At 36.9% G+C, this 15,276-nt stretch overlaps 1 protein-coding gene across 1 annotated transcript; it reads right to left on the bottom strand.

Moving 5' to 3' along the window:
• Positions 1 to 2,123: 2,123 nt before the first annotated feature.
• LOC107774259 (uncharacterized) lies at positions 2,124 to 8,263 on the bottom strand. Its single transcript, XM_016593756.2, has 11 exons — positions 8,135 to 8,263; positions 7,013 to 7,123; positions 5,964 to 6,100; positions 5,342 to 5,544; positions 4,531 to 4,812; positions 4,216 to 4,274; positions 3,534 to 3,570; positions 3,352 to 3,423; positions 3,104 to 3,254; positions 2,890 to 3,024; positions 2,124 to 2,775 (listed from the first exon to the last, which is right to left on the bottom strand). The coding sequence occupies exons 2-11, from the start codon at positions 7,113 to 7,115 to the stop codon at positions 2,353 to 2,355; spliced, it is 1,602 nt and encodes a 533-aa protein (XP_016449242.1). The 5' UTR covers positions 7,116 to 7,123; positions 8,135 to 8,263; the 3' UTR covers positions 2,124 to 2,352.
• Positions 8,264 to 15,276: the final 7,013 nt, after the last annotated feature.

The raw sequence follows: 15,276 nt of genomic DNA on the forward strand, positions 1-15,276 counted from the left end.
TCCAAAATGCCTTTAGTATTATGGATCGCTGTACCAAATTTAACCCTTGTCTGTTTCCCTTTAACACAATGCTCACAAAACTCAAAGTTGCAAGCCTTTACTCCTTTTAACAATCCTTGATCTGATAGAGTTTTCAAGGATTTTTTCCTCCAGCATGTCCCAAGCGCATGTGCCATAGCTTGGTTGCTTCTGCCTCTTTGTCGTCACTGGATGTTACTGTCGCTGTCCCAATAACTGTACTGCCACGATAGCGGTACATATTATTATTCTTCCGATTAGCCTTCATTACCACTAGTGCACCGGAGCATACTCTCATCACTCCATTTTCTGCAATGATTTTGAACCCTTTTGATTCTAGGGCTCCCACAGAGATGAGATTCTTCTTCAAATCCGGTACATATCGAACATCTATCAATGTTCTGATCATTCCATCATGGTTCCTTAATCGTATTGAACCAATGCCATATGAGGTAAGAGGGCTGTTATCCGCTGTGTGGATGACTCCATATTCTCCTTCTTGAAATTCCATGAACCAGTCCCTGTTGGGACACATATGATAGCTACAAGCCGAGTCCATCAACCATATGTCTGATGATGTTGATGACTCTGTTGTAACTAATGAGAAGTCTGAATCATCACAATCAGCTACATTTGAATCCATAATGGCCTTTCCATTGTTATGTTTGGCCTTATTCTTCAACTTCGGACAGTCTTTCTTCCAGTGCCCTTTTTCTCGACAAAAGGCACATTCATCTTTGCTGGGTCTGGATCTTGACTTGGATCTTCCCTTCTTTGTCCTCGTTTGATTTTGAGGACGACCCCTCACAAATAGTGCTTCTCCTTCTCCGCCCTTCTGTTTTTCTCGCTTTCTTTGTTCATAGCTGTACAAAGCCGAACAAACTTCTCTGAGAGAAACTTCGTCATTTCCATGGAGTAGAGTAGTTTCAAGGTGCTCGTACTCATCAGGAAGTGACGCCAACAACATCAAGGCCAAGTCACCATCATCATAAGTTGTATCCATATTTTGCAAATCTGTAACCAACTTATTAAAACTGGTGATATGTTCATTCATCGTGGTACCAGGAACATAGGTGAAGTGAAACAGTCTCTTCTTCATGTACAATTTATTTTGACTGTTTTTCTTCAAAAATTTATCCTCCAGTGCTTTCCATAATTTACTTGCAGAAGTTTCCTTTGTGTATGGATATTTCTGCTCTCTAGCAAGGTAGGATCGAATGGTACCGCAAGCAACACGGTTGATAATTCTCCAATCTTCTTCTCCAATAACATCTGGTTTCTTTTCTTCAATGGCCAGATCTAGCCCTTGTTGAAAAAGGACATCTAGAACCTCGCCTTGCCACATCCCAAAATGTCCGGACCCGTCAAATATTTCAACCGCAAATTTCGCATTTGACACAATTCTTGTCATAAGCGAAGATGCCAATGATGACGTATTGCTGACACTTGATGTAGATTCTTCTTGTTTATTGTCTCCCATCTTTGACACAAATATTATTTAATAGCTGACGACACAAATCAAGATTATTTCCTTTCTGGTGTGGAAGATCAGACTAAGCTGCAACCACAGAGCATACTCAGACAGAACCTTGACTCAGTTACCAAGATAAATCTTTTCTGATGTGGAAGATCAGACTATGCTGCAACCACAGAGCATACTTAGACAGTACCTTGGCTCTGATACCAATTGTTGCGGAAGCCAAATGTATATAGTGTGAATAAGTCACAACTACTATACCAAAAATTATGACAGCCACCAAATAATAAATAAGACAATAAAACAACAATAAAGTGAACACCAGAATTTACGAGGTTCGGCTAATTTTGCCTACTCCTCGGACACAACCAAATATTTTATTCCACTCCAAAAATACAAGTGAAATAATACTAAAGAGAGAAGATACAAATGCCTTAAACAGATGAGAAGGCAAATGAGAGGTGTGTTTCAATCCTAAACATTAGGCCTTCTTTTATAGGGGAAAAATCCCCCCCAAACTTAACTCCCAACCAATGTGGGACTTTGGCATTTTGCCAAACTTCGACAGTATAAACATTCAGTAACCAAAATGCTTTACTACAATTGACAATCCTTGAACATCTAGTTCCTGAAAAAGATTGAATAAATACATTTCTTCCTTCTTTGAATTTCTTACATGCCATTGTGGGGTTTGTCCCCGTAGCTGGCTTCTTTTAACTTTCTTAAAACAATTCCCAATTTGTTGGTAATGTTTTCCCATGCAGAGAGATCCATTTAATCTTCTGTACTCTTCCAAAACCCCTACGATCTTTTCAATCTGTACAATACTGTAAACTAATACTGTGCCTAATCAGCTGCTATTTCCCTGACTGAACTTTGATTTTGGAGTCAGTCTTGGCTTCTTTAACCGTGCCTAATTCTAGCATAACTACTGCTGCAGAAAAATGAGGCTTAATAGAACTATCAATGTTGTGATGATCCTTTTCATGGTGTGTCTCGAATGTCCATACGAGGATTAACACGACCATTACTACTGATAGGAAAACAAGTCCTGCCCATGTCATATGCGCGTTTTTCTTTAATGGTTTGCAGTGTTTTTCAAGGATATCTGAAAATGAACTGTACACTGTGTTACATTCTGCTAGGCTTTCAATTCCAGGGTAGACATCCAGTATCTTTTTGAGAGCAGTTATGTATGACTCAATGTTGTTGAATATCCTATATGGGATCATGACTCCTCCCTTGCAGCTTGGATCAGTGCAAGTCAACATCTTGATTATCTTTATAGAAGAAGAGAGAATTCCATCAAATTAAAGGTAACGAAAAACTAACGACTACTAACTACTAAAACTTTGTGAAAATAAAAATGTAAATCATAGGTGTTTGAGCTATACCCCAGGGAGCTCTCCTATCCTGATTGCGCTAGATGGACAGTTCTGATCTGGCTCGTAGTTATAGTCTGGTGGACCGGAGAATGGATTGCATATCTGTGCAACATTTCCATAATTGGTAGATAGCTCACGATTTACCTGCAAATTTCCAAAAATTCCAAAATTTTCAAGACTAGTAAATAAAATACTTTATTTCAGGTTTAAATTTCAGGTTTACCTTGTTCACTACTCGATGAATCCCTTCACTGGCAGTATATATGATTGATTGTGCTGAGAGCAATTCATCACAGGGGAGGATTGAACTCAAGCTATTATTATAGGGATTTATCCGGAAACTTTCTAGAGCTGTGCATGCATCTCCAGCAAAGCTGCAATAAATACAACTTGATCATGAGTACGCCGAGGCAATATAATTTTGAGATGAAACAGAAAACTTGAGTAAGTTATCGGAAATCGTTTTCGTACTTGTCTAGGAAGAAATAAATCCCGAAAAATAACCAACAGAGACTTGTAAAGATCCAACATACTGCGATTAGCCTGCATATATCAGAATATATTGTTTCAGAATTTTGCAACTGTTGGAACATGGCCAAGAAGTTGGTAGTGTTAGGAGGCTAAGATTTGCACCATTGACATGATATACTTACAGGTGAAAATTTCTTCTAAATTTGAGGATTCCAAATACTGCAATGAAAACAGATTTCAGCTTTAGTCAGTATTAGATATTAGATATTTTATCTTAGGCTGCTAGTGGTTCCTGTTGTGTCTATATTACTTCATTGTGTCTGTAGTATTGTGCCATTGTTACTGCTTATTGTTATTGCTTTTCTTTCTATTTTCTGGTTATTACGTTGCTAGTATTATCTTTCTGGCTTCCGTTGCTGTTACTGCTCCACTATCTCTTTTCATCTTCTTGAGCCAAGGGTCTATCGAAACAACCTCTCTACTGTTAGTACGTTCAGAATGAGTGTGATCTTGTCATCCTCCGGAGTAGGGGTAAGGTCTGCGTACACACTACCCTCCTCATACCCCACTTATGGGATTTTACCGGGTTGTTATTGTTTTTGTTGTAGATATTTAATGATAGCCCTACAAAAATTACTAACTATTTTTGGATATTAGTCTCCTTTCTTCCTCTTCGCATACTAGACTAGAGTAATGGCAAAATTTTGAAACTTTCTTTTTCTTTCCTTTACTTTCACTAGCTCCCAAACAAGGGGGTGTGTTGTACTTCAATTTTAGGTTCTGATTTATAGATTCTTTTGAAATAGTATGGAATGAGGATATAACATGGAACAATGGAATTCAAGTTGGACTTAGTACACTCACCTGTTAGGGAAATTGCAGCAGCCAAGTTGAGTGAAATAGTCAGTGTAGTTACTATGTACCTGCCAACAAAAAGTAGTGTGCATGTCAGTCTTTGTACGGCCTGGAAAGCATAGGCGAATCGATGACAAGTTCTATGCATTCAACTAAATACATTGCTTTTGACTCGAACTATGCATGCATATGCAGAACAAAGTAAAACATATACATATAAGAAGATCGCACTCATTCTGAATGTACTAACAGTAGATACTGAATCCATCTTACTGAAAGGGACCTATCTAGAACATAAGACGAAGGGGGAGGAGGAAGACTTACAGTATCTCGAGGCTTTTCTCGACTAAACGCCTATTTTTCTTGGCTCCCCGATGTATATCAGCAGCCTGTCTGTCAAGACTTTGTGAAGTGGGAATGAGGAAGTTAGCAGCCTCATCACCTATATCAGTATCTTCTAAGTCATTATTCATATCTCTCAAGGCTTCAGTACTAGTATATATAGTCTCTGATGCCCCATCTGCTGTATCAATGATAATGTTCACAACTCTATCTGTTCTTGAACGTAGGTACGCATTCCCTCCTAGTACCAGGCCTGTTGCAGTTCTGCAATTACAGAGACTTTATCTCCTCAGTTGTTCTAACCTTTCAGAGTGAATGAAACTACTTCATTGGAGGATGCATTATATAAAAAGGGCATCCAAGTGCACAAAGCATCCCGCATTCAAGCAGGGTCCGAGGAACGGCTGCACCCCAAGGGAGTGTGATATAGACAGCCTACCCTAATGCAAGGCATTAGTGGCTGATTCCACGGCTCGAACCCGTGACCTATAGGTCACATGGAGACAACTTTACCGTTGCTCCAAAACATATCGCATTCAAGCAGGGTTCGAGGAACGGCCGCACCCCAAGGGGCGTGATGTAGACAGCCTACCCTAATGCGAAGCATTAGTGGCTGCTTCCACTGCTCGAACCCGTGACCTATAGGTCACATGGAGACAATTTTACCGTTGCTCCAAGGCTCCCCTTCAGAGGATGCATTATATGCAGACATAAAAACCAGAGGTTAAATGAACTTAATGTTTATTGCGGTAAAGTCATAAAACTAGATAAGAGAGAACAAAGTGATGCTTACATTGCTAAAATTGTCAAGAAAACAGCTGAGAAAATAAGCCAGAGATAATAGTGTTGATACTGACAAGTTGATCTCTTCTTAAGCTTCAGGTTCTTCCTTTTGCCGCAGTAGGTAGAGGTTAGAAGATATAGTCCATATCCTAAGCCACAGGAGAGCCACACTACTGCAATGGCATAGCCATATATACCTGTAAAGATGGTGGACTGCACAACAAGTTAAAATTTAGTGCTTGAAAATATTTTGAGTCATACGTGAAGCATAGTTGCTATAACTTGCATATATTGGCAAAAGATTATATGTTTTTTTTTTTAAATTTAAAAGCAGGTTATGGAGTACTTATTATGACTATAGTTAAAAATTGGACAAAAAATGGTAAAAGTTAAAAAGTAAAAGAAAACAAGGGATTATATTACATTGATGTATAAAAGAAAAATATAAACACTCAATTAGTATAGAGGAATTATTTATCTATGTTGATAGGACTCTCTAAAACTGTTAAAACACCCGCGCATCAAAATACACTACTATTGGAGGATGCGACACTCGCGTCTTATCATTCTTGAAGAGTCCGAACAACATAAAATTATTATATGGTAGGAATTAAGAAATGCAAATTACTCACACTCCAATAGTGTTTATTTGTAATGTCAAATCCTCCTCTGTATTTGTTGAAATTGTCCAAAGGGTCTGTTCTCACCGTATCATCTGATTGCTTCCTTGCTTCTGAATCATTGTCTATCTCAATTAATATTCTTCTTTCTGCCGAAATCAACAAGTATTTTCATCAATTAAAGGCATTACTATATATTAAGCTTTGAAAATGGCACCAGGGAGCGGCTTGTAATGTTTCTGTTTAAAATATAACTGGTTTTTAAATACTATTTAAAGTGTAGCCACTCTGTAATAAGTAAATAGAACTTGGACAAAAATTATCTCTAAAGACTACTTAGCATGGAAAAGGTTAGATCATCGGGTCTGAAGTTAGGCTCTGCCAAAGGCCAAAAGGTCCAAAAATTTGAAGCTCTAACTTAAAACCAAAACGTCAGATTTGAAGTTGGCTTCTTGCATACCTAAAACTTAAAATGTGAAGTTAGGTTGTTGTAGTTCAAACTTTAGACTATCGGACTTCGTTTGAAGAGATTGCTAAATTTTTAAACTTCGGCTATTCGTTAAATAGCAGTGCTAAACTTATTTTTAGCACTTTTTGACTTTGTCAACACCGAAAAAAATTAAAAAGAGCTTAAAAGCTGATTTGACCTGCTTAAAAACCAATCCAAACACCCTCAAATTTGGACAAAAGTACCTAGCTAAAACATGGAATGTACTAGCACAATATGTTGAATTATGGAACTCCTACGTATTATGTTACTTCAACACATTATGAATTCCAACACATCACGTTAGAATCTCATATGTAAAAAATTCGAACATCTAACATATTATGCTGGAATTTTTCTGGATTTTTAAGGGTATTGTTGTTCATATTTTATTTTTACATGAAAAATGGCTATATTTTGATTACTTTTGAAACTATGGCTAATTTTTAATTAGCATTTGTAAATCAGTTTCTCATTTTTTTCCATTCTATTTCTTTAAAAGCCCATGAAAGAGAGTCCTATCAACCAAAAAAAAAAAACAGAAAATAGAAGAAGAAAGATAATAGGCGTCTACCTGCTTTGATTTTCACTCCTTCAAGACTAATGATGTTAAGGGCAAGGAGGGTAGCCACTAATAGCAAGGAAATAGCCACTTTCCTCCTATGCATAAATCTCATCTTCTAACCTGTCAAGTAATCAATAACTAGTTAATTATCAATTGGGATACTTTTCTGTTAAACTATTATTTTTGTTAAACAAATTCATTTTAGTTCTTTTGTACTCAGGAGAAAAATGAGAAACGACTTTTGAGAATCAAGCTAATCTAGTTTAATAAGAGGGACTTTTTATAGAAATATACTAACGTGTTGCTAATGACAACATCATAATAATAGACTAATAGTAATGATAACACCAGTTGCCTCATACTTCGTAAAAGAAATTACTGACGCTACGTTCGTTTTCATTAATTTATTACACTGATATTATAGGAAATCTTTTACAACATCATCGGTATATATAACTTAAATTCAAACATCAAAACTTTCTCTAGCTGCTTTCAGAATCAGACCCAGGATTTGAAGATGGCTAGGGCGCATGAGAAAAAGAAGAAAAAAAAAGATAAATATATTAAAGCAGAGTTCTATATGTACATGGGGTGTCACTTCTAAAAGAAGGCCAAAAGGCAGCGTGTGAACACTTTTAAACTGAGAATATGAAATATAACTTCCAATTCAAGTAAGGAACCATATTTAAAATAATAATCCTTATTGATGAAGAAGACTGAAATAAATATATCTAAATTATCCTTCTCCAAGATTAACTAAGATTTCACTCCTTTTAGTGTTATGTTTTAAAGTCCAACTAACTTTTGAAAAGCTTAACCGACCAAATCCCCCAAGACAAAGTTTATCTTATTTTTTTAATGGAAGAATTGTTGAATAAAAAGTTCGTTTCTGATCAAATTGCTTTGTACGTAATTAGTACAAAACATCACAATTCATCCAGAATTATATTATCTTAAATTAGCAGAGCGTTATCATCAAATAAGTGATCAAAGCACACTTGGTGTTTTAACCATTAATGGTTGGCTTAAATATTACTCTTTAGGTATGTTTTGCAAACACTTTTATTTTTAATTTCTCATCTTCTTTAGAAAAAATAAATGGAAACAGACACATAATTAAAGAATAATTACCAGAGACACAACAAATCCTGGCCTGAGATTCTGCTTCAAATAATGATTTACTTTGTTCAACCTAGCATTTAAAAAAAAAAGGCCGCCCCGTACACAAAGTATTCGCGTGTTCGGCGAAGGACCGCAGTTCTAATAAAAATTACTCCAACTCAATAAGAGTTCTCAATGTTCCTGTTTGAAGCTCAAAATATATTCTATGTTAAAGCCTGAACAGTGGAAACTCTTGGTCATATTCAGATACACGAATTCCAGCTTTTTAAAAGAGTTTTATAGGAAAAAGGAAAGTTCAATTTCTAATGAAGAGGAAAGGTTTGTAAACCAAAAGGTCTTTTCATTATTTATACAGTATACAGCGGCCTCTCTCAACCCCTTTGTGTACTATAGGTTGAATAGATACGACTAGAAAGTTGAGTTTTCAGCTTAAGTTACCCTTTTGGAAATTTATGTACATGTTTAAAAAAAGCAAGTAAGTTATACGGGATTTTATGTTGGATTTCTAAATGAAATAAAAAAGGAAAAACCTTGGCGTAATAAACTTGGATAATGTTTCCATTAAGTATTTATTGGCTTAGCCGGGCACACAGTTTTTTGATATATATGAAGTGAAGAAAAGGGATTGCTTAATTTACTACAAGTATGAAAACTCTTTAATTATGGTGCCAGAATAATCCTTATTTTTTTATTTTTAGTTTTGGTTTTCTTTTGGAGGTGGGGGAAGGGTGAAATTTTAATTGTGATCATCACCCCAAATAATAGATTTAAAAAAGAAACAATTTTGGTGCTTTTAATCACCCAAAAATTGTGCCGTGAAAATAGAAACTTTTATTAGAGTCGGGTAATTTAGAGGGCAGGGGTTTGTTTCAAAAATAGGTGAAAATTGGAAAAATTGTAGAGAACCTTTTTCAACCAAATTAACGCTATAAGAGAATAGTTTTCAGTTTATGCAAAAACTGAATAACTGTTCTATCTTTCAATTGGTTCCCCATTCGCGTCCGACTTATATAGGAGCGCATTTTTTTCTTCTCAAAACTCGAACACAAGACATTTAGTTAAGGATAAAAAGATCTTATTCATCCTACCACAAATCCTGATAGTAAAAAGTCATTCTCTAATAGTGTTTATTGAATTTTTTTTTTAAAAAAGGTATTTAAAAAAAAATTCAGCACTTTTGAAAACATGCGCCACCTTTTTTTACTAAGAAGGATTTCTAAAAAGGAGACAAAATATAGCTATTCCTTGATAAATAGTACTCCATTATTTTTCTTTTTTCCTTGTCTTGTCTTTCTTGGGTAATAGAAACGTGAAGAAAGATGGAATTGCTTTTCTTCAAATGGTTTATATTTATGAACTTGAGTACTTTAGCAACGTGAATAGAATAAACCAATACTACTACATACCTAGCTATGACCAACCTATATCCGCCAATGTACAAACAGAAATAAAACCACACACACACACACACACTATATATATATATATATATATATATATATATATATATATATATATGATTAATGTATAATTACACATAACATACCTTCTCGTGTATATAGTTGCAGAAGAGTTGAAAGGAATAAGAAGAAAGAGAGTAATTAAGCACTTAATGACAACTATGGAAGAAGAAAATTAGACAAGGATATATAGAGGCAGAGTTCAATGTGCACGAATTCAATGCCAAAAGGCAATGTGTGAACACTTTTAAACTGAGACTATAGAATATAACTTCTAATTAATTCAAGTAAGGAACCATATTTTAAAGATAATCCAATATTTATTGATTATTGATGAAGAAGACTAAAATAAATATATCTTAATTATCCTTCTCCAAGATTAACTAAGATTTCACTCCTTTTAGTGTTATGTTTTAAAGTCCAACTGACTTTTGAAAAGTTTAACCCCCAAAAGAAAAAGATTTTTTTTTTTCATGATAGAATATTCTTGAATAAAAAGTTCGTTTCTGATCAAATTGCTTTCTACGTAATCAGTACAAAATACCACGGCTCATAGGATTATATTTCCTAGTGTCGGGAAAAGTACACTTTTCACATTTTTTATTGTAGATAGAATTTGTCTATATGCGAATGGTCTCATTAAATACGGGACCAAACGATTCTTGGTATTTAGACTAATGAATAATGGTCGGCTCAATTAGTATCTTTCAGTATGTCTTGCGAGACACTTTTATTTTTAGTTTCTCTAGAGAAATTAAAATAAATGAAAACAAACGGAAAATCAATGAATTCTTACCATATGCTTTAATTTGCAGTTTGTTTGAGGCTTCTTGTACAAAAAAGGGAAAAAGAAGAAGAAAGAAACTCAACTCGCTCAGAGTTGCCAGCTTCCTGTTTGAAACTCAAAGATATATATAGTGTCACTTAATTAAAGCTAAAATACTGGAATTAATCTTGGTCATATTTATTTTCCAGCTTCTTCTATAGAGCTTCATAAGAAAAGGGGAAGTACAAAAAATTAGAAGCCATAGCTAAATAGTACTATGATTATTGTTTTCCAAAATGTAACACTGATTTTAATTCACATATATAACTCATAGTAACATTTCGGTTTGGAGGAAGATGTAGACACGCAACATATATATGAGATATATATTTAAAGACTTTAATTAAAAATTATAAGTGTGATATGCCCTTCCTGTATGCTGTATAAAATAGAAAATCTCATAGTTTAATCAGCCATTTTCCCCGAGTATCGTCACAATCCCATGGGAAATATTCTTCAGGCGACTTGAACGTCAAACTTCAACTTGCCTTTAGAAGATCTACTTATTTAATTCTGTTCACAGCTAACAAATCTTTCTTCTAGAAAAAATCTAAAAGTCAAACCAAATTAATTATAATAGAGAAATATAGATTTGGTTTGATTTGATTGGTATTGAGTAAAAAAAATCGAACCAAGCCGGCATATAAATATATAATTTTTATATATACTTTTAAGACTTTATATAGAATTTCTTTAAAAAAATCTAAAAATATTTGTGATCCTCTCATGGGACGTAATATTTAATAAAACTATGAAGTGAATTTATTTTTTATTTTAAATAATGATTTGTATCATTACTATTGTATGCGGTCAGGATCGGGCTTCCCTAATTTTGTATGGCTAACCGAAACCGGGGTGGCAGACCAAAGCTTGGCCTCACATGGCATCGAACCATAGCACGGAGATGGATTGCTCAGCTCGTGAATCAATGACTGATCAAGATTAATACAGCCGTGATCGAGACCGAAGCGGGAAAGAAATCGAGCGAGACCGAAGGGAGCCTGTTGAATCGAATAACAGAAAGCCGAGATATCAGTGATCGAGCAATGATCGTGGCAGAAATCTCGGCACGTATCGAGTCAGGGCCGGCTATTTAGCCAATCATGGGACTTCCTTCCGTATTTAGAATTGTATCATAAGTAGAATTCATCTACTATATAAAGGAGGTTCTAATCACTTTGTAAGCATTGGATGGACGCATAACGAAGCAATACATTTAATTTTTTCTCTGCAAGCTCTGTTGTTCAGTTCATACTTTTCAATAGCATGCTCAGTTGGTTCGAGGGCGATTTAGCTCGAGGGTCACAATTGTTCATCACATTGATTTGCTTTATTTTACTATTAATTTCTAATATTAATCATCACATTTATCTGTTTGTGCCAATTGAAATCACATATCCTTAAAAACACTTATAAGTTTAATTGTTATCCAATTTCAAGGGTAAACAGTTTGGCGCCCACCGTGGGGCTAAGGCTAATAGTGGTTGCCTAGTACAATTTTTCGTAACACGCACTATTTTAGGCTTGTTCTTTGAAGTGTCTTTGATTCCAGGATCAACATATCAAACTCTCAAGTAGCACCCACACACACAGACAATGGCCTTGGTCTTCATGGCGAGAACGGCAATATAGCCGCCCCAGGAAACAGAACACCTCCGGTCAACCCCGATGGAGCCCCGACCGTGGACCCAATCGACGCCAGCTCCTATATTGCTATTAATGGGAATTTGGCCATCGATCCTGAAAATAGCGTCCGCAGAGATGCTCGAATAGCTGATCAGAACGCACAAGGCGGTGAAGAAGGTGGGATTAGCCTTCGAATGATATTCGAAATGTTGCAGACTCAACAAGCTGCTATAACGCAACTCCAAGATCAGAATCGTGCACCAAGCAAGATCGAGCTCGAGCCATCACAAGAAATTGTTCATAAATACGAATCGGTGCCAAAGAAATCGAATGGAGGAGAATCGGAGACCAATCCTGCTATCGTAAAAATGCTCGAAGAACTGACAAAGCGAATTGAGTAGGGAAAAAGAAGATCGAGGAAAACGATAAGAAGGTGGAAACTTATATCTCCAGGGTCGACCAAATCCCGGGGGCACCACTGGTATTGAAAGGACTTGATTCCAAGAAGTTTGTCCAAAAACCTTTCCCCCCAGTACATATCCGGAGCCAATCCCTAAGAAGTTTCGTATGCTCGAGATTCCAAAATATAACGGGATGATAGATCCAAACGAAAACGTCACCTCATATGAGTGCGCCATTAAGGGAAATGACTTGGAAGATGACGAGATTGAATCTGTGTTGCTGAAGAAAGTGCCGACACCGGTATCACTTCATCGATTGCAAACATCTCCTTGGCGGCAGGTTGTTTGATAACTAGGTATTATGATGCATTTTATACTCCTTCTTGCTTAAGTTCTGATTAGAAATGTGTACAAAATAGTCCCAAAGGCTCACAAGTTGTTCTTGATTGCAAGTTTGATCAACAAGGTGACGATGTGTCAAAAATCAGCTCAAAAAGGAGTAAAACTTGTACAAGTACCAAGACAAGACCAAGCTCAGTCAAACAGGGCCAGTGCGACCGCACAGCATTCCGTGCGGTCCACAAAGATAAAGTTCAAAGAGTATGTTTTTCAGGCCACCAGGCAATGCGGCCGCAAAGGGCTTAGTGCGGTCCGCGTTGGGTTCATTGCGGCCACACACGATTTCGTGCGGTTCGCATTGCCCAAGATCAGAGAGTTGCTAGATTGGAGGATGAAGCCCAATGCGGTCTGCGGTCCATTTTATGCGGACCACAATAGAAGCCACTACGGCCGCACTCGACTTTGTGCGGTCTGCAAAGCCCAAGTTCAGAGAGCAAATTAATCAAGCCAAGAGCCTTAGTGTGGCCGCATTCGATTTTGTGCGGTCTGCACTAGCCCCACAAGGGTATTTTTGTCCAGAATTTTCAGCCTAGTATTAATAGTTTCTTTTCCCATTTTTAGGTCATTAGATAGTTTTGGACGTAGAGTTGCGCTTGAGAAATCATTTCTTTTACCATTTTGAGTAATTTTAGCTTAGTTTCAACATTAAATCTTCACGTTTTATTTAGTAATTAATTATTATGGGCTTTTCTTCATCTATTTCTTTGTTTTCTTCTATAATTATGAGTAGCTAGACCCATTAGCTAGGGTTGTGGCCCAACCCTAGTGTGGGTAATTGATGGGCCTTGTGTTTTGATTCTTGATTGTCTATGGGTGTTTAATATTTGGACTAATTTAGGGTTTTAATGTTGACTTAGTGGTTGCAAACACTAGTTTATGCCTAGTAGACTTTGGTTTTTCTTGAGAAAGAGAGCCTAAGTCCATGAAATTGATCCAACAAGGAATTAAGGCGTATTCAAGAGATTGATAGCCCCAATTAAAGGGTTAAACCTAGAGATAGTATTACCCGACTTGAACCTTGATTGCTTGCACAAATTTGCATACTCAATTGGTCTTGAGAAAGTCAATTCAGGCAAAATCACTCGAACTACCGAGAGGTATAGAGTGAGTAGAATCGTGCAATGACTATATCATACTCCCCGAATGTGACAATCTAGCTTTAGACTCAAGAATCCGTCAATTGACCACCTAGGAGAAAGTTACTACCCTAGTGCCTTTTATCTATTTGATCAACTCTCAATAGTTTAATCTTAGCTTTACTTAGCCTAATTTAGCATTGTAGTATTATAAAATTATAATTAATATCAAAAATCAAAAATGTTTAGAAGTGCAATTAGGAACAAATACACAACTCCTCTTTAGATAGAAACTCAACTCCAATATCTAGCTCCCTATGAAAATCGATCCCGACCTTCTCGGGTAAAAGCTGCTTCGACCTCTCTTGCTACTTCATAGTAGTACAGGGTTGGCCTCTATCACTTTTTGGCGCCGTTGTCGGGGAGCTAATGTTTTTGGCTATCTATCTAAATAGTTTTGTGTATTGTTCTTCTTTCCTTCTCCGTTACTAATTTGTGTGTGTCACAACTTCAGGTACAAAATGGCAGCAAACTTAAACAACGCACCTCTTGGAGATCTTCCGCCGGGGGAGGAAGTAGATGACAATGTTGAAGATGAGGTCCCTATTGTGCCTCAAGGACAAAAGAGAGGCTGCCAGGTCAATGATAATATTCCAGACCCTCCCCCGCCACCTCCAAGAGTGACTCCTCGAGTGCTTCCAAACCAAGGCTATGCAAGTGCAATTGTCCCGCCCCGGATTCGGGAGGACAATTTTCAAATTACTAATGTGATGCTGACATTGCTGGAGCAGCGTGGGTAGTTCACGGGCTCTACCAATCAAAATGCTTACAAAACATCTCAAGGGGTTTGTGGATACCTATTGGGGGAGCAAGCAAACTAATGTGTCCGGGGATGCACTTCAGTTGAGACTCTTCCCATTCTCACTTAGAGGGAAAGCATTGGATTGGCTTAAGCGACTTCCTAACTATTCCATCACTACTTGAGATGAGTTGGCGGACAAGTTCATTGCAAAAGTTTTCTCACTGGGGCATATGGCAACATTGAGAGATGAGATCTTAGCTTTCAAGAAGGATCCCACTGAACCTTTGCATGAGATTTGGGAGCGCTATAGAACAATGGTGAAGGAATGCCCCAACAATGATATGACTGAGGCAATGATCCAACAGACTTTCTACCGGGGCATTAACACAACAAACCAATGCATAGTGAGCCAACTTGCTGGGAGCAACTTCATGAAGTTGTCTTATGATGAGGCTTGTGACATTCTTGACGAGATGGCTGACACTTCTTCTGCTTGGCAAAGTAGAGCCAATATGCCCTAGGGTGACCCCATGGTCACTCATTTGCACAAGGAGTTGACAA

This window comes from Nicotiana tabacum, chromosome 8 (genome assembly GCF_000715075.1).
Source record: "Nicotiana tabacum cultivar K326 chromosome 8, ASM71507v2, whole genome shotgun sequence".
Taxonomy (NCBI): Eukaryota; Viridiplantae; Streptophyta; class Magnoliopsida; order Solanales; family Solanaceae; genus Nicotiana; species Nicotiana tabacum.

What these genes read in the sequence shown, in the direction of transcription:
- LOC107774259 (XM_016593756.2), bottom strand. Translation starts at nt 7,115, where the DNA reads ATGAGATTTATGCATAGGAGGAAAGTGGCTATTTCCTTGCTATTAGTG. An exon ending in GAGAAAAGCCTCGAGATACT is followed by an intron (nt 4,275 to 4,530) that starts GTAAGTCTTCCT and finishes TTTTGTTGGCAG; the next exon opens with GTACATAGTAACTACACTGA. An exon ending in TTTAGAAGAAATTTTCACCT is followed by an intron (nt 3,424 to 3,533) that starts GTAAGTATATCA and finishes TGATATATGCAG; the next exon opens with GCTAATCGCAGTATGTTGGA.